Source organism: Amblyomma mixtum, chromosome 9 (assembly GCF_055824585.1).
Source record: "Amblyomma mixtum isolate Tamu chromosome 9, ASM5582458v1, whole genome shotgun sequence".
Classification (NCBI taxonomy): domain Eukaryota; kingdom Metazoa; phylum Arthropoda; class Arachnida; order Ixodida; family Ixodidae; genus Amblyomma; species Amblyomma mixtum.
The window spans coordinates 76,113,332-76,129,049 of NC_143020.1; the positions used below are offsets into that span (position 1 = coordinate 76,113,332).

The 15,718-nt window shown below is 46.6% G+C and overlaps 1 protein-coding gene across 1 annotated transcript; it reads right to left on the reverse strand.

The window, feature by feature from the left end:
• Positions 1-4,483: 4,483 nt before the first annotated feature.
• Positions 4,484-6,872, reverse strand: LOC149329771 (uncharacterized). The gene is made up of 3 exons (XM_089559293.1): positions 6,776-6,872; positions 4,943-5,115; positions 4,484-4,747 (listed from the first exon to the last, which is right to left on the reverse strand). Exons 1-3 carry the CDS (start codon positions 6,870-6,872, stop codon positions 4,484-4,486), a joined length of 534 nt encoding a protein of 177 aa, XP_089415419.1.
• Positions 6,873-15,718: the final 8,846 nt, after the last annotated feature.

Genomic DNA, 15,718 nt, shown 5'->3' on the forward strand with positions numbered 1-15,718 from the left:
TGTACCGCATGTGCAGTATCGCACTACAGCGGAGATAGACGACTGACATGGCAAGCGATCATTCATATTGACTGTGAAGCCTTTCTACCAACTATTATTAAATTAAAAAATAAATAAATAAACTTTATTTCCTTTAAAACGGAGGAGTACGGCACAAAAAAGCTCGGAGAGCTTGACCAGTTCTCGACCCTTTACAGGTTAGCATATAGCAAGCTAATAGCAAGTCATACATTCTTAGTCACAGTGTACTGAGAAGTAGGAGAGAGTATGGACCATTATGTAATGAACGTGGCAAAACAAGCAAGAACAGTATAAACATCAGCGGCCTATAAGGACGGGGAAAAAATGAGAGCTTTATAGTAGTCTTGTAGAAAAAAAATGGCAATGGCTTAGCTGTGGTTAAGCCTGAATACATAAGCGAAAAGGTTGTACGCTTGGTTTGACGTCATGACGGTCGCAGTTTGCGCACAATGCACTGGTGGAGCACCACAATGAAGTGGAGGCGTTCGGCCGTTCGCACACTGCCTGTATGGAAGCGGAGGAGGAGACGCGCGTGTTGTGAATACGGCGCTGTCTTAGAAGGTGCTTTAGAGACATGTAGTGTGGTGTAGTGTGGTGAGACATGTAGATATGAGAAACAGACATTTCCTTTCCTTAGAACCAATTTTCATTTCAGTTCATTTTCGTTAAGGACCTTACGGCGCGGTTCGGGGATCCACCGAGATATGAGAGAAACAGAGCAAAATGGTGGTTTGAGCTAGTTGGTACATCTTTAAAATTTCACCAGCGCTGCGACTAGGAACAAGAAACAGAGAAGGAAGACAAGGACAAGCGCTACTAACAACTGAAAGTTTATTTGAAAAAACACAGATTATATGCACACAACTGACAACCCAAAGCGCCTGCGCTTCCCGCAAAAAGCACGCAAAAGAAAGTTAAGAATCTAGATACAAAATTTCACATTCATGTAAGTTTACAGATAGTGTGCTAACGCACGTGTCGCTGTTCTTGTGAATGTGATAGGCTTCACACAAGTCCCTAGTCAGCTGATCTGGATGTCTGAATTTAATCTTTGCCCTGTTAAGCAGTGGAAAGCATGCTTTTTTATTAGACACACCGGGTTTGTTCAGATCACAATCTCTGTAATGAAGGGACAGATTTGATGAAGGAGCACCATTCAAATAAACTTTCAGTTGTTAGTAGCGCTTGTCCTTGTCTTCCTTCTCTGTTTCTTGTTCCTAGTCGGAGCGCTGGTGAAATTTTAGAGAGAAACAGGTGTCGTTTGATTTCCTTAAAACCAATTTTCTTTTCATTTTCCTTCCCTTACGGCGCGTTTCGGGTGTCCACCGAGATATGAGAGTTTCATGGCGTACTGTTTGTCTTTTATTTATTTTTTACGTCTGATATTTTATTTCTTTTATTTTCTTTTTATTCTCCTTTCTGTGCTTAATTGTATTCTTTTTTTATTACGGAGTCGGCGGCCACCTGCGCTGCGCGTGACGTCGCTCGGTTTCGCGCATGCGCAGAGGTGGCAAATCTGGCCTTCGGCTCACGCGAAGAGCGGTGTTGACTAGCCTAGTGATGTATGGATGGAAAAACTTTATCTTCGTCAAAGAGAATGTGTGGACGATTCCGTGATAGAGTGCCAGCAACCCATGGCTGACGGCGACCTGGGTGGCCCACTCCACGGCCCTGGTCTGGACGACGCGGGTCACAGCTAGCCAACACGCCCTCCCAATCCTCGAGTGAAACTTTTCGCTTGGCGAAAAGTTGGCGAAAGCTTTTGATGAGATAGTTTTCGCTACAGATAAGATCAAAATCATTGCCGATTAGTAGGTTTAGCAGCGAAGGTAGTGTGTAAAATAAAGATTGTTCATCTTAGGGTGTTCAAGGGGTAGGCACGAACTAAAGTTCTTTGTGTCCGGTTTGAGGAACGCATGTGTTCACCTGTACTACAGATATTCAAATTGCATCATCCATACCAAATTAACAGAAAATTTTAAAATATGTAATCCACTTTTAATTGTAGGACAAAAACACAGAAAGAATATCATACTTTGAAAAACAAAAGGTTTTGTGGCGTAAGTATAATGAACATCAGCAATGAAACGTACGGCTCTTTTCAGCAGCAAATGTAGTCGGCGCCAATTGGCAACACCAGTTGTGCCCCAGGCCATGCTGCAGTACTCCATCAGAGGGAGCACTAAAGCATCGTAAAAGAAAAGCTTTTACCATGCCTTTGAGAACGCGCCGCATAGGAGCAATGGTACCCATGGCAGATGGCAGCTTACATTGTCGGTAGTCAACAAGTTCATTCCAGGTAAGATGCTAAGAAAAATATGTTCCGAGACTATTAACAGAATCCAGCATCTTTAATGGTCTGGACCCAAGAAACAGATTAATCTGTTTTGTCACTCTTTATCTCAATACGTGTACAAATTTCCTTTGTTATTGTAGGATATGTATTTAAATAATTCACCTCATCCCAGGCTTCCAATTTAGCCAGCGCCTTGTTGGCCTTGGTTTCAATATCTATGCATAAGCTGCTTTTAGTAAACACTGTCGCGTCTGCAGCGTACGAAACAACTCAAGGGCTATCTGTGCAGTTTACAATGTCATTTATGTAGATCAGAATAAAAGTGGCCCTAAAATGCTTCCCTGCAGCGCACCAACAATAACCGGCTTCCTTGCGGAAGTACCATTGTTGGCATCTACGAATTGCATCCTGCAAAAAATAAGGTTTAGAGAGCCCGAGGACAGTTCCACGCACACAGCACTGAGAGTATTTTACTTAGTTACTAGCATAGCCTTCTTTCAGGGAAAAAAAATCGGTGGCGAGTGTTTGTGTGCTTGCTCACCTGTGTGCATACTCGTATCCTTTGATATAAAAAACTGTCGACGTCCACTCAGCAATTCTCTAGGAATGACGTAGAGCTTCTTAAAGCATAAGTGGCTTTCAGAGGAGTTGCGCTACAAAAAAAATAAAAACTCGCCTTCAGCCCTAGGCGCAAGTGCGACTTTTAACTGCACCTCAACCACGCCCCCGTTTGGTTTTAGTCACGCATTAGGTTGCTAAGATTAAGCAATTGGTGAGATTAATAAACCAGCTCCTTAGCCAATTCTGGACCTTATGTGCGCATCGACATGAATGTCCCTGCTTACCTTGGAACGCTCGTTTCGCTAACCTTCTGGGGGCACGACGCCCCAACCCGAATAATAAGTTCGAGTTGTCACCTAACCGTGTCGGCTATGTGGCGCTAGTGTAAGTGCAGACAAAATGCGTAGGGAGCCAGTGTGATGGCGATGACAGCGCACAAACCCTGTTGTCCAATTTGTTCCTCGCCGCTCCTCTTAGGTGTCTATTTTCTTCATCCTCCTATCAGTATCTACTCCATTTATTCACTCAAACGCGGCTTGGTTGTGCGCGGAGAGTACGACATAGCATAAGGCGTGCACTGAGTGATATATTAACAACTGTCTTTCTGCGCGTTTGGAACTTCGCAAAACAAAATTTGCTATTTCTCTCGCAAAATTATGTCCTTTATTCCGCGACACCTTCTGTGCCGACCTGCAAATAAAGCACGCTTATTAAGCCTTTCAATCGCGCTCCTCACTCTGCCTGTGACCTGCGGCCGCGCGTTTTGTTAGTGAAGTGTGCCGGAGGCAGAACTAGCCCGGCATTGTGAGCGATTTGTGGTTTCAATTGGAGATAACAGTGTAATGATTTTGTCAAATGAAGATAATTGATAATTGATACCGCCGGTGGGATCCACACCCACGACCTCCGAATTTAGTTTCCGGCGCAATACCAACTCAGCTACAGCGACGGCTGTCGACTCTACTGCTTTCGGGGGTATTTATGTGACTGTAACCAAACCTATAGTGTTCACCAGCGCCACCCTCATCTATAGCAGTGGATGTCCTCTACTACTGCGAGTGCCACGTAGGAATATGATCGAACGGTGAGAGTAGAAGCTGTGCAAGAACCCTTTTGATGTTACCTATGGCATCAAGACTGCCGGATTCGATGCCTTCGTTAATCTGTTACGCAGAAAAGCGGACAGAAAATATGTGATTCTGATATGCATGACAAGCATAACTGGGAACGCCTGAATTCGGATTAACTTTCATGTCAATTTCAATAATTCTTTTTTTTTGCGGAGATGTGCAGTTTGAAGGCGCCATTTGAAGGCAGTCTTGCTGCAAACTAGTGGATAAACTTGAATGAAATATGAAGGGCATTTATTTTCAAGACCAACTTTACCATACAAAGTGTATCGCTAGAAGCCGCAAAACGATGTCAGAAATAAAAGGTTGCAATGCTCATACTGGGCAGAAACAATAAAAAACGTTAAAAATTCACAAACGAAAAGGCTGATACATGGCTACATAATTGCACAACAATGACAAATAAATAACACAAATGGTGACGCTTTCGCATAGGCGGCGAAGACGAGCTGTCAGGCGAACGTGAAGCCCGAAATCAAGGAAGCAACTCCCACTTGACTAGAAGCTGATCACCCTCCACATATACACCCCTGAGCAGATCATCAAGGCTCAGTGAGGAGCGTGAAAAGCCATACCCCGTGTCGCGCAACCCACCAGGTTTTTGGAAGGAAATGAAAAAACCATATGGTTCGACCTCAAGCTCTTTTCCTTCGTCGTTTGTCGGGTGTTTTATGATCATCTTTATTTTGCGCTCGAAAGGCCAAGGAACGACATCATCCATGACCCCCTTGTGTATCGGCTGTCACAGTCGATAGAACATGACAACACGGTTGCAGGGCAAAGGAGCCTTCGTGCTTTATTGCGCGCTGGTTTTATAGCCACCACTGGAAAGAAGGGCGACCTCCTCTCCCCAGAAGCCGACTGTGTGCGCATGTCCCGTGGCTTCCGGGACGATGACTTAGCTACCGATACACCTTGTGCATGCACAAGTCACCATGAATAACCACAGTACCACCTTTATGAATTCAACTGAAGGTGTAATAAGGTAACCACCTATGTACACACGTTCACTATCATAAATAGTGGAGTCCTTAGTCACTGCGGTGTTTTCGAGAGCTTTGACACCGCGCACGGTGAATTCGCAGCTTGTCACCCATAGGTCAACAGCTGTTTCCCCATTTCTGCAGACAGCAATTGTCTGTTCGCTGCTATTACTTGCTTCGTGTAAAGTTGCAGGGATGGCGGGTGTAGTCTGCAAGAACTCTCCGTGGTTCGTACTGGACACACTTGGCGACCGCGAGATGTTCGAAGTGGAATTCGGCTCGCTCACGCCGTTGGAAACTTTGTCGACTACATCACCGCGAGAGGATAGGCGCTGCTCAAGCTGCTCGATCGCCGCCGTGAGGTCACGTATATGTTGAAGCAAGCCGTGACGGTACTGCTTTATTTTATCCAACAGCTGCTGTCTAAAAGCCTCATCTCCCCTGCTCGTCCCCTGGAGCATATACTGCGTCACTGTCTCCTTTAATCCGCAGATGCCTCGAGATATTTCTCCTTTCATTCCGCTAAAGATGCGTGCGATCAGGGAAAGTTGTTCGCCCACTGATTCCTTGAAAATGTTCAAGGTATGGGATAGCTCGTCGAGTATATCACACTGCATGTTGCTGCTAGAAGTCGAGCGCTGTAAATATGACGTCATTTTGTCCGCTTTCTCGCGTAGGGTCCGTCTGACGCAAGTCACAATGTGTTCTTCCCTCTGTAGACTGCACTGTTCCAGTTCCGATGATGCAACCGCATCATCGGAGGATAGCGCACATGTGCTCTATGCTCGGTACAGGCGCCAGTCGAATTTGTCATCTTTTCCTCAGCAGCACACGTGCGTGCCCCAGGCAGGCTAGAACTGACAGCTTTGTCGCCATAATTTGCTTCCGTCCACGGTATACAAGCGTGACTGCTCCGCAGTTGTAAACGCTGTTGTTATCTTCGTGAGAGTCCACAGGTACTTTCGCAGGAACACACCTGTTGTTGGAGCAGTGCTAATTTTTCTGAACTTCAGGTGTGTAGGCGGCTTGTCAGTGCATTTTCACGGATTTTTCTAAAACCAAAAGTGATGTGATGTCTAGACTGCGATTTTATTTGGGTATTATCAGCGCTGTAGGAAAATATATATTCGATAGCGATGCTTCGAAAACTTATTTCTAACTAGCGCCGCTTACTTTTCCCCCGCCTAAGAGACATAACAAGCGCTGAATACCAACGCTAATTACCGTCGCGCTCGTTGTGTCATCTTCGTCCCCGCGTCGTGTGTAGCGCTAAAGTTCAAGGTGTTAACGTACCAGCAGGCCCAACCACTTGTCTTCATTCCCTACAGGTACAGATATCATTATCATCAATCATCATCATCACCATGACTACGTCCACTGCAGGAGGAAAGGCTTTCGCTGACCATCACGGGTTTTAGCAGCATCAAGCCACTTATGAAGGAAGTGAATGGAATTGGTGATGTGCTGCCTGCTCCAAAACAAAAAGGAACATAGAAACATGTAATTTTGCAGCCTACTAGTGACCTCTTTCGTTCAGCGCATTTTTCCACAGTAGATAACCGCCTGTTTCTTTTATCTGTAGGTTATCGTAAAACGGGGGGTGGGCTTCTATGAGAGCTATAAGCGATGTTGCTTACTCTGATAAACAGGCAGGCACCTGCGGTAGATGGCGCAGCAATTTTAGTCGCGTCTGCGGCGAGTAAGACAGGAACTAAAAGCAATAGGAGGCGACGTTTGCCGGAGTGGCTGTGGCATTCCGTGCAGCCTTTCAGGCACGAGCGTACGTGAGTAGGCCATGGCTGTAGGAAGACCACGAGAATACACGCTGGTCGGGTTCTCTGTAAGCACCGACTGGAAGCCACTGCGCTTTGTAGAGCCCATTCCGGAAGGCAGAATCTGCAAAGTGTGTGGGCTAGTGCGCAAGCATTCCGCGGTGCTTCCCTGTGGACACGTACTGTGCGAAAGCTGTTACCGTCAGTGCCAGGCTGCAGCGACATGCGGCTGCCCCCTTGATGAGCAGCGATGGCCAGAGGATGCAGCGCAATGGAGTTGCTGTCCCTCCGATGAAGTGCTGGATAAAAAGGTAAGCGAAGCGTTAGGGCGACGTCATTCCCTTCTTGTGCATTTGAATGGCTGACAGTGCAAGCCATGTTCTTGCGTGGAATAAGCTAGAAACGTTGCGAAGATAAAATAAGCGAACAAATTAACTTTAGTTAACAAATTAACCCACCAAAAACAGCAATCTGCCGTTTAAACGAGCAGGACTGTATGAACTACGCTCAGCGGTAGCACCTGATTGCACCTCAGCTACTTACGATAAGTGGCGTTAAATCTGCAGGATGCCGCCGAAGTGACTAAGTGGTTATGGTGCTCTGTTGTTGACCCGAAAGACGCGGGTTCGATCACGGCGGTGGCAGTCGAATTTCGATGGAGGCGAAATTCTAGGGGCCTGTGTACTGTGCGGCGTCAGTGCACGTTAAATAACCCAGATGGTCGAAATTTCCGGAGCCCTTTATTGCGGCGATTTCATAGCCTGAGTCGCTTTGGGACGTTACCCCACACACCAAATATACACCAAACCTAAATCTACCGTGGCGACTCAGTGTGCTTGGTGTTTGGGTTCGTTCCGAAGATCGTGGGACCAAATACGGGCCGCCAGACCGCATTTCGATGGAGTTGAAGTGTGGAAGCGTCAGTGTTCCCTGCAAACTAGCGTTACAGGAACGGTCGATGTACTTGAACTTAGTCCGAAGCCCTACACTTAGGTGCACCTCATAGTCCATCACTGTAGCTTCGTGGCAGCAAATCCAGCACACTGCATGTCGTTAATGGGTGTTTCAGCAGCCCTAATAACTTGTGACTGGCTTGCTTTGAAAGCACAGCTGCAGTAAACTGGACATTACATTACTCCTTTCGACAAACCCACTCTCAGCTTTTTTGAACCTCTTTCGCTGTGTGCATCCTAACTTCTTGCAGTGGCTGCTCTTATGAATGACAGTAGAAGACAGGATAGCCGTAATGACACACGAGAACTTTGCTCCTTAATACGGCAATCTGTTCGACGGCTGCGCTTAGCTGCGCATTCGCAGCTAAGAGCATGATCTGCGTTGCATTTAAGAGGTGATGTCAATGCACGAATCGAAAAAAGTTTAGGGACGCGCACACTGTTAAAGCTCACACGCGCTTTGTCAGAGTCGCGACTTCGCCCTCGAAAATCATTTCCAAAGAATTAGTGTCACAATTCTACATTTAGTACCCCTTAGTAACTGACTCCTTCTCAGATTTATCGAGAAAGTAGTCTTAAATGAATTGTACTGTGCAACAGCTATACGTGGTATAGTACAATCAGTTCCTCACCTATCACTGCTAGATAGATAAGCATACAATGTTGATATTTGTGAGCAGGTGCAGATAATCACTTATCCCTCTGTAAAGGCAGTTGAATATAGATAGCCATACCACTCACCTAACCCACGAGATTCGCGCGGTTACAGCTGTTACTCGAAGGAGGACAGAAGCAGCAAGAGACCATGTGGCATTGTTATAATTGTCGCCAGCCCAGGGCGGTAACTGATAAAGCAGCCAACGCTGTAGGACTGTTTCGTTTCCATGGCATGCATATCGGGCAGCAGTTGTTTGATAGCGCCTTCCAGAAGCCAAAGCAACACGTCTTTTTTTTTTCAGGCAAGGGTGCTGGATTCTCGAGCGCTCACGTACCTATATTCTCGTGTAAGGGCCGCTCCCATTGAACAATTTTAATTGGCCGTACGGAACGGGCTTACGTACGCAGGAGCGTTGCGGGTCACGAGTGCGCATGCAGAGAACGTTCTGTACCGCTGGGTCGCTTGCATACAGCTGCAACGCAAAAAGAATGACACAAGAGAATCATGACCGGAGCGAAAAAATCGCGACACGCGGCGCTATTGTGGCCGAGTACACCTATAGTGGGAGTGCCAGGAGCATTCCATTTCCTAAAGCGGGGGTGGCCGACAGAAAGCAGCCCACCTAGACATTCGCCCATCAGAAATGCAACATCTTAAACGAAAGCCTGGAGATGCATGTCTTATCAGCCAAACCGGGTGCTAAGGCGGCAAAACACATAATCTTGTTTTATTTACTTGTTTTTGTGCTGGCGTGGTGAGCAACGTTATCTTTATCACCGTTTTCCTTTAAAAATGTGCTGGGGGAGCACTGTCAAAAGTGGAGCACGCTGTCAAAAATAATTTGTGGCAGTGCCTGCTTTCGAATGGGCTGCTTTCTGTCGGCCACCCCCACTGGAAAGTGGAATGTGCCAGGCAGTCTCGCTATCTGCGCATACGGCTGCAATACCGCTGCGTCTCGCAATTTTCCCGCTGCGATCATGAGTCACTTCTGCTAATATTTTTCCGTTGCAGCTGTACGCACGTATCGTGTCTTAGCGTGCGCACGCTACGGGCAAGTTACCGAGAGGCGTTGACAAGATGGCGGCGCCTTGCTCGCCCGCTTCGGAATAAATACATATCACCTGGATTCTTCGACGCGATAGCTCGCTCAAATGGTAGCGGTTATTTTATTTCGCACTCTCGCCCACGCGTAGAGGTATAATCGATAAGTAGCCCCTATTTTTCTCATAATTTGGTGATTTTCAAGCTCTTAGGCCTAACTAAATGAGTGTGTTTACCTAGTGAGAACAACACCTGACCAAGCAGTTGTCTAGCTTTGTCACCTGTTGCATTTTCTTCTATTTGAATAGTTTTTCTTCTTGAAATGAAGAAAGGCTAGCAATGCACCCACCCTAGTGATCTGTAATTACGGATTAAAATTTCTTCAACACAGCGTTGATGTGTTTTGGCATGTTGTCACTAGATGGCGCTACCGTTCACGCATGCCCCGGAGGGACGCTACGGCACGGCAACGTAAAAATTTCGTGTTTAAACTATTTACAGCGTACGCAACGCAATAAGCGATGCGTGCTCAAGCTTACTGCGTACGTCCAACTGAAAGTGTCTATTTATGAACCACACTCCATTTTGGACTAGATACGGTAGGGTACGGAAAGTTACGGTACGGTACGGTATAGATAAGTACGGTTGTACATTCTTTAATTCATGCATGAGCCATACCTCCAAAATTAACATGCGAAATTAAACCAAAAAGTGCACCCTTACACGACTTTACATGGTCTGTAACCGATCAGAAAGGAATTTTTGCGAAGCGAAATTTGCTTTTCTCACTGTCGAGATTGCAGAGATTGATGCCGCGTTTAACGCTCTGACTCGAAAGACGCTGGTTCGATCCTGAGAGGGCGGTAACGTTTCCATGGAGGAGAAATTCTGGAGGTTCATGTACTGTGCGATATAAGTGGAGGTTAAAAAAGTACACGTTGTCGAAATTAGCCGGTGCTCAGCCCTATGGCGTCTCTAGTAGCTTGAGCCGCTTTGAAGCTTCAAACGGCATAAAATAATGTACGGGTTAAATCTCGCGGGAGCTGTGTGCGTGACAGCACTGCGCTGCATAAATATTAGGGCTTTTTTAAAAAGAATGTTCAAGAGCCAGATTCACAGAAGCCAATTGCGCGTCACGTGATTTTCGCCAGCTTGCAAGGGTGGAAGAGCGGGCTAGTTGGTGGTTTATCTTTGGGGAAAAACACAGCGCACTCCTAAGACAGAGACGAAGAAAGACAAGACGACACTGTCTTTCTTCGTCTGTGTCTTAGGAGTGCGCTGTGTGTTTCCCCAAAGATTTACGCCAGTTGCGAGAGTGCTGTCGGCTCCATATACGCAGCAGAGCAGAGGCGAATCGCAGCTAGTCACGTATGAGGAAGAGGAACGAGAGTCGAGAACTAGGAGTGAGGGGAAGTGTCGTAAACTGTAAGATTAAAAACATACCCTTAATTCTTCAGTTTTGCCATTTGCACGCAGTGTAAATACGGTTTACCGCCGCTAAAAAATCCGCGATACGTAGGATTCTTGGCCAGCATTTAACTATATAGGCACTTGGAGCGAGATTTCAATGCTAATTTCAATAAACATGTGCCCTTCGTAGAAGTGGAAAAATCGCACTGAGAGGCTTGTGCAGTTCGCCAAAAGTTTATGAGCACTAGGTACCTTTTCGATTAGTTTATTTCGCATTAGGGGCAAAGTTTTACTGATGTACTGTGTATTCGATGGTGCTGATTCGATACGTATTAACTTCCTCGACCTTTGCAGGTGAAGTGCTGGAACGAAGAATACGGGTGCCAAGCTGTGCTGGCAGCTCAAGTCATGTGCATGCACTTTCAGCACCATTGCCAGTTTCACCCAGCTCGCTGCCCCAAGTGCTCGTCCAGGGTTCCTTACAGCTGCGTGTGCGCACATGTGATGTCTAGTTGCAGGATACCGGCTGCGATTGCATCATCAGAACCCGAACAGTCCAGTCTACAGAGGGAAGAACACATTGTGACTTGCGTTAGACAGGCCTTGCGTGAGGAAGCGGGTAAAATGATGTCATATTTAGAGCGCTTGACTTCCAGCAGCAACATGCAGTTTGTTAGACTCGACGAGCTATCCCATAGCTTGAACATTTTCAAAGAATCAGTGGGCGAACAACTTTCCCTGATCGCACGCATGTTTAGCGGAATGAAAGGAGAAATATCTCGAGGCATAGACGGCATAAAGGAGACAATGACGCAGTATATGCTCCGGGGGACGAGCAGGGCAGAGGAGGCTTTTAGACAACAGCTGGTGGATGAAATAAGGCAGTGCCGTGAGGGTTTGCTTCAACATAGGCGAGACCTCACGGCAGCGATCGAGCAGCTTGAGCAGCGCCTATCCTCTCGCGGTGATGTAGTCGACAATGTTTCCAACAGCGTGAGAGAGCCGAATTCCACTTCGAACATCTCACGGTCGCCAAGTGTGTAGAGTACGAACCACGGAGAGTACTCGAAGACTACACCCGCCATCCCTGGAGCCTTGCACGAAGCAAGTAATAGCAGAGAACAGAGGACTGATGTCAGCAGAAATGTACAAACAACTGCTGACCTAAACGTGACAAGCTGTGAATTCATCGTGCGCGGTGTCAAAGCTCTCGAAAACACCGCAGTGACTCAGGGCTCCGCTATTTATGATAGTGAACGGGTGTACTTGGGTGGCTACCTTATTACACCTTCAGTTCAATTCATAAAAGGTGGCACTGTGGTTATTCATGGTCATTTGTGCATGCGCAAGGGGGTCATGGATGATATCGTACCTTGGCCTTTCGAGCGCAAAATAAAGATGATCATAAAACGCCCAACAAACGACGAAGGAAAAGAGCTTGAGGTCGAACCATATGGTATTTTCTCTTTTTTCCAAAGACCTTATAGGTTGCGCGACACGGGGTATGGCGAAAGCGTCACCGTTTGTTTTATTCATTTGTCATTGTTGTCCAATTATGTAGCCATGTATCAGCCCTTTCGTTTGTGAATTTTTAATGTTTTTATGTTTCTGCCCAATATAAGCATCGCAACCTTTTATTTCTGACATCTTCTTGCGGCTTCTAGCGACACACTTTGTATTGTAAAGTTGCTCTTGAAAATAAATGCCCTTCATATTTCATTCCAGTTTGTCCCTAGTTTGCAGCAAGACTGCCTTCAAATGGCGCCTTCAAACTGCACATTTCCGCAAAAAAAAAAAGAAGGAATGAAATTGACATGAAAGTTAACCCGAATTCAGGCGTTCCCAGTTATGCTTGTCATGCATATCAGAATCACCTATTCGACTATTTCTAATCAGCTAATCACCTATTTCTGTTCGCTTTTCTGCGTAACAAATTCACGAAGGAAATGCAATAAACCTTCAGTTGCTAGTCAGCGCCTGTCTCGTCTTCTTTTCTTGTGTCCCTGTTCCTGCGCTGTTTTTTTCTCAAGACGTACCAACTCGCTCAACTCGCCGTTTTACTGAAGGAAACGAATCTGGCAGTCTTCGTGCCATAGGTAACATCAAAGAGTTCTTTCACAGCTTCCGCCCTAACCGTTCGATCACACTCGCGGTAGTACAGGATATCCACAGCTATAGACGAGGGTGGCGCTGGTGAACACTCTAGGTTCGGTTAGTCACACAAATAGCCCCGAAACCAGTAGATTCGGCAGCCGTCGCTATAGCTGAGTTGGTATTGCTCCGGAAACGAAATTCGGAGGTCGTGGGCTCGGATCCCAACGGGCGGTACGCGGTTTTTTCTGCTGCTTTCTTTCAATTATCTTAATTTGACAAAATCATTACACTATTATCTCCAATTAAGACCACAAATCGGTCACTATGCCGCGCGAGTTCTGCCTCCGGCATATTTCTTCACTAACAAAATGCGCGACCGCAGACCACAGGCAGAGTGAGGAGCGCGATTGAAAGGCATAATAAGCGTGCTTCATTTGCAGGACGGCACAGAAGGGGACGAGGAATAATGGGTTTAATTCTGCGAGAGAAATACCAAATTTTATTCTGTGACGTTCCAAACGTGCACAAAAAATATATGTTGTTATATAAAATACAGAAAGTTGGGCTAGTTGGTGTGGGTTCATACTTAGCAGCGCAAAAACGAGGACCAAAGCGAACGAGGAGACACAACGCAAGCGCAGATTATCAACTGAATTTTTATTCACGAAAGGGAAGCTTTTAAAGGCGTTAGAAAATACAAAATCGAAACACAACAACCACTACCGCGCGTGCAAGGAAAGCTATGACATATCATTCCTACGTGAAAACGAACACAACAACTGGATAACAAGTGCAGTCACATCAAGCCAATCCCCCGTACTGTCTGCTCATACTCAAGATCCTGCGCAGAAAAGGAACCTCCTTTTCCTGAAGGCTGACCGACGGTGATGCGGCACACGCGTATCCTTCTTTTTAATCAAGTAAGCTTCCATCAGCTCCCGGCAAAACTTTATCGCTGAGCCTGAACAAGATGTGTGTCCTATCTGGGTGGGGGAAGCAATCTTTGCAACCCCTGCAATGCAAGGAGAGGTTGGAAGACACAGCGCCTTTCAATGATCTACGGTGTTCCGCTAAGCGCTCACTGATACACCGACCGGTCTGGCCGATGTAATTCTTACCACAGGAAAGCGGAATGCTATATACAACACCTGTGTCACAATCTGCGATCTTTTTTCTGTGGGCTATGGTACAACTGCCCCTCCCGCGGACACTACCATGCTCAAGCTTTTTTCGCACAGCACTGCACACACCAGCAAGCTTATTCTTCGCGGTGTAAACAACGTTCACCCCATACCTCGCCCCCACTTTCTTTAGGCGATGTGAAATGCCGTGGACATAGGGAATTCCTACGAATCGTTTTTTCCTCGCATCCTCTTTCACGATGACCTCGGGCTTACCGGTCCTGGCCAAGATCCTTTCAGTGACTCTAGCCAGAGTGTGATCAGGAAAACCTGCTTCCTTAAGCCGGCGTATTTGTGCCAAGAAGCTTGTTTCAACCTTTTGGCAGCAAGATTTTGAAAAGGAGGCTTTTAGGCAAGAACTAGCAATGCCGGCCTTTACTAACTTCGAATGACCAGATCTGTGATTGAGGAGGGGCTTTTCCGTCCTTGGGCGATACTCCGAGCACACCCCACTCGCATGGCAACCAATCCTCAGGTCTAGGAACTGGATGGAGCCTGACTGCGGTAATTCAAATGTGAACTTCAAGGAAAGGGGCGACGGTCTGAAGTTCACATTTGAATTACCGCAGTCAGGCTCCATCTAGTTCCTAGACCTGAGGATTGGTTGCCATGCGAGTGGGGTGTGCTCGGAGTATCGCCCAAGGACGGAAAAGCCCCTCCTCAATCACAGATCTGGTCATTCGAAGTTGGTAAAGGCCGGCATTGCTAGTTCTTGCCTAAAAGCCTCCTTTTCAAAATCTTGCTGCCACAAGGTAGAAACAAGCTTCCTGGCACAAATACGCCGGCTTAAGGAAGCAGGTTTTCCTGATCACACTCTGGCTAGAGTCACTGAAAGGATCTTGGCCAGGACCGGTAGGCCCGAGGTCATCGTGAAAGAGGATGCGAGGAATAAACGATTGGTAGGAATTTCCTATGTCCACGGTATTTCACATCGCCTAAAGAAAGTGGGGTCGAGGTATGGGGTGAACGTTGTTTACACCGCGAAGAATAAGCTTGCTGGTGTGTGCAGTGCTGTGCGAAAAAAGCTTGAGCATGGTGGTGTCCGCGGGAGGGGCAGTTGTACGATAGCCCACAGAAAGAGATCGCAGATTGTGACACAGGTGCTGTATATCGCACTCCGCTTTCCTATTGTAAGAATTACATCGGCCAGACCGGTCGGTGTATCAATGAGCGCTTAGCGGAACACCGTAGATCATTGAAAGGTGCTGTGTCTTCCAACCTCTCCTTGCATTGCAGGGGTTGCAAAGACTGCTTTCCCCAGCTAGATAGGACAAACATCTTGTTCAGGCACAGCGATAAGGTTTGCCGGGAGCTGATGGAAGCTTACTTGATTAAAAAAGGAGGAGACGCGTGTGCCGCATCATTGTCGGTCAGCCTTCAGGAAAAGGAGGTTCCTTTTCTGCGCAGGTTCTTGAGTATGAGCAGACAGTACAGGGGGTTGGCTTGATGTGATTGCACTTGTTATCCTGTTGTTGTGTTCGTTTTCACGTAGGAATGATATGACATAGCTTTCCTTGCACGCGCGGTAGTGGTTGTTGTGTTTCGATTTTGTATTTTCTAACGCCTTTAAAAGCTTCCCTTTCGTGAATAAAAATTCAGTTGATAGTCTGCGCTTGTG